The 3,802-nt window shown below is 34.9% G+C and overlaps 1 protein-coding gene across 1 annotated transcript; it reads left to right on the forward strand.

The window, feature by feature from the left end:
• The first annotated feature begins 650 nt into the window (after positions 1-650).
• Positions 651-2,383, forward strand: LOC149261358 (expansin-B3-like). The gene is made up of 5 exons (XM_089368653.1): positions 651-855; positions 1,007-1,119; positions 1,223-1,401; positions 1,509-1,638; positions 2,186-2,383. Exons 1-5 carry the CDS (start codon positions 651-653, stop codon positions 2,381-2,383), a joined length of 825 nt encoding a protein of 274 aa, XP_089224779.1.
• The last annotated feature ends 1,419 nt before the right edge of the window (positions 2,384-3,802 follow it).

Below are 3,802 nucleotides of genomic sequence, written 5' to 3' on the forward strand. Positions count from 1 at the left end.
AGGCCTTATTCTTTTGCGCTACCATTTACCTTTAGATTTGTCTTTCCATTTCCAACCTTACTAATGTTCTGCATCCTCCTTGACTTCTCATAAGAATGAATCAATTTCACAATAACTTCCTCAAGTGTCCCCTAATTCCTTTAAGAATCATGATCATTTCCAAAATCACGATCCTTTCCACCATTAATCCATGCAGTTGAAAACTATGCTTCAATAACACGAGCTTGTCGTTAGCACTACCCTCTGCAAATTCACGAAAACATCGTTTTTATGGCTCGAAATTCAACGTCAGCTTGTTCTCACCCATAGATTACTGGTTATATGCGATGCTTATTCTTTACTTTCAGCCACTCACGATCATAAGTTCCCGATATACAGGAGCAAAACTGTCATAACTCCCAACGAATATAACCATCCACGATAGTCTTCCCTCGATAGAAGGATTTATGGGCTTTCTGGTGCGCTTCTTTTCCCCTGACTTCACTGAAAGTTTTATGAGAACATAGCTGGATTTCAGGGTTGAAAACAATGCACCAACCAGTTCCAAGTCCTTATAAAATACGTCTCTTCTTGCAAATTCTGACAGAAGTAATTGAATTGATTTCAGTTGGCGAAACCTTGAGTACTTCGAAAGCACAGAAAAGAAGAAGATGGCGAGACTAATTTCTTTCGCTTATTTCGTAGCCTTTACAACTTCATGTGTGATGCTATGCTCTGTAGCTGTAGCTGAAGCAGCTGCTGCTGCTGCGGGACATGTCCCTCTGAGAAAGGCAGTCAACTTAACAGAAGCGGAGACGAATTGGCAGCCAGCCACGGGTACATGGTACGGAGATGCAAATGGATATGGAAGCGACGGTAAGGACGACATTGATTAAACCTTTTTAGATAACATAATAAAATATAGATAAAGCCTTTTTCACATGCATAGCGCTTTGGAAATTGAGGATATAATCATGTAATGTTTGAATGGGGATATAGTTTTCAAGCCTGGCTTTTGTAATTACAGGAGGTGCATGCGGATATAAGAGCCTAGTGAAACAGACACCTTTCCAATCAAAAGTAGCTGCAGGGAGTTCAGACTTATTCAAAGAAGGAAAGGGCTGCGGAGCTTGCTATCAGGTATGCTTTTTAATTCATATTATTAGCTAATTGGATGTTGGGAGGATGCTTTTTATGGCCAGAAAATGTTCCTTCCTGATGTTGTGTATGTTGGTGTAATCAGGTGAAGTGCACAGGTAATAGTTTGTGTTCAGAAACAGGAGTGACTGTGGTGATTACTGACAGAAGCCCTGGCGAAACACACTTTGATCTCAGTGGTACTGCCTTTGGAGACATGGCATCTGATCCTACAAGAGCTGGGGATCTCCGTAACGCTGGAACGGTGTCTCTTTTGTTCAGACGGTAACGTATTTATTGCACTCAAGAAACTCAGAGCAGAGCAGTGAAACACGATTGGGAGCTCCTTTATAATTTAAGATGTTGTACTAATTGACATGTCACTAACACAGGGTGCCTTGCGAGTATCCCGGGATGAATATTGCGTTCCAGGTTAACCAGGGTTCCAGTGAATATTGGTTTGAAGTTCTTATTATATATGAAGAAGGAGATGATGATATTGGAGCAGTTTATCTACAGCAGGTAAAGGAAGAGGAAGTTTTTTTTGTTTTTCCTTGGGAAAAGAAATATAATTTGTTTATTTTTAAATTACAAAATTTCACTTTTATATATTTTTTCAAATAATTTTTGAAAAACTTTTATATAGAACAAAATTAAAGTTTAAACAAAAAATATTCAAACATCAAATTGGCGCAGAAAATACAATCTGCTTTCCTTTCCATATTCCAAATATGACTTTAATATTCATACATAAAATAATATAATTAAAATGGGTAAAAAGTAAACTTTCATTAAATATATGAGAAAGATATCTCAAAAAAGAACATATGTAGTACCGCTATTCCTTCATTAAAAAAAAATATGATATGTTTCGTTACTATGATATGTTATCATCAAAATGATACGTTATAAAATGTTTCATTACTATGATATGTTATCATCAAGTTTCTATTTTTATGTACCTCTACTGAAAAAATAGTTTAAAATTTGTAATCTTCCCTACAAAATTTAAAATAATATCTTCGTTGATACTATCGTAAATAATATCACCGTTTGTTGTTGTGTGCAGGCAAAGTCTAATTCATGGCTGCCGATGCAACAAACGTGGGGTGCAAATTGGGCTTTGAGACCCGGGTTTGCTCTGCAGCCTCCCTTCTCTTTTCGTTTGCAAACTCTTTCCACTGGAAAAACTGTGACTGCAACTAATGTCGTTCCCCAGAATTGGCAAGCGGGTGCTACCTACAGTTCAGTCGTCAACTTTGACTAGTGATATAGCTGATTCCATTCAATTGACCTTTATAACCCATATTATATGAAATAACTCCCAAATAATTGGTGTTAATAATAATATTGCAAAATTGGAGGAAGCAATATGTTTTGGATCCTTCAATGAAATGGTTGGGAGCAATAAATCCGTCGCTGTCACTGTGCTTTGCACTCTACTTCACGATGTTTGCTGCCATTATGTAGACGGATGTCCAATAAAGTGAAATCAAATGAAATTTCCGTTGAAGCAAAAGGTGGAGGTACTGAAATTGAAATTGGTTATGTGAATTACTGAAAATTACATAACTGCTAGCTAATACTATTTTTATTATTATTTTATCTCAATTTTTGAAAATAAATAAACTAGTGCAGCCATACTTAGTTGGCTCATTCAACCTGCTTTCTGGAACTATAAATAAAGTTTCTCATATTTTTAAGGTTATGAAGCAATGTAATAAAATATAAACATTTAATCTGCGTAAATGTCAATACAAAATATAAATTTTCTATTCATTTAATAAATTTCATCCAGTGTGTATCAGATAATAATATTTTTTACCGCTATGGAAATTATAAAATTTGGTTTATTTTAAATTTACTAATAATTTATTAATAGATCAAACCATAAATAAAATTATAATAACTCCATTAAAATTTCAACAATTTACCAAAATTCAAAGTCACCAGAAACTCTTATTAGTCTCTCAGACACAAACTATAGCCATCGCTTGCCCACGTAACTCGCGTATGAATTTAGACATATCCACTTTCTAAACGAAAGTTTAAAAAAATACTAATTAAATATTAGTTACTATTTATTTGAGAGATTATTGGGTGATGAAATTTGAGGTTATTGAGCCATTAAATTTGAGGTCTTATTGCACAGTTTCCTTGAGCAATTGTATTTTTTTCCTTCCACGTGTTCCTCATACCTGTCCTTGTCGTTCTCCAAAGCGATGCAGAACTTTCATATATATCGATATATGTTATACCTTCGCTGACTCTATTTCTGTTTTTGGTTTTTATGCTTCTAAATTTGGCTGGACTAATGATGCAGCGACGCAAACCTTTTAGATTCATATGTTTATGTTACTTTTGCTGACTCTCTCTGATTTTTGTTCTTATGCTTCTAAATTTGTTAATGACACGGGGTTGAAGAGGGGAAATAATTGTTACGGGTGGGCCACCATGCGGTTTGGAGATTGAATTTGTTTTTTTTTTTTTTAATAAGATAATTACTTTTGCTTGACGAGTTGTTACGGGTGGGCCACCATGCGGTTTGGAGATTGAATTTGGTTTTTTTTTTTTTTTTATAAGATAATTACTTTTGCTTGAGGAGTTAGTTAAACATAGATTTAGTTAATTGAGCGATTGAGTGTTTGAATGTTGAGTCAAGTCTAGTTAAGTGATAGACTGAGTG

The sequence above is a fragment of the Pinus tabuliformis genome, chromosome 6 (genome assembly GCF_031772625.1).
Source record: "Pinus tabuliformis cultivar Carrire ecotype Pingquan chromosome 6, CPIR1, whole genome shotgun sequence".
Taxonomy (NCBI): domain Eukaryota; kingdom Viridiplantae; phylum Streptophyta; class Pinopsida; order Pinales; family Pinaceae; genus Pinus; species Pinus tabuliformis.

Coding starts and splice junctions, on each gene's coding strand:
- LOC149261358 (XM_089368653.1), top strand. CDS start 651: ATGGCGAGACTAATTTCTTTCGCTTATTTCGTAGCCTTTACAACTTCA. Junction 1,120..1,222: donor GCTGCGGAGCTTGCTATCAG/GTATGCTTTTTA, acceptor TGGTGTAATCAG/GTGAAGTGCACAGGTAATAG. Junction 1,402..1,508: donor GTGTCTCTTTTGTTCAGACG/GTAACGTATTTA, acceptor TCACTAACACAG/GGTGCCTTGCGAGTATCCCG.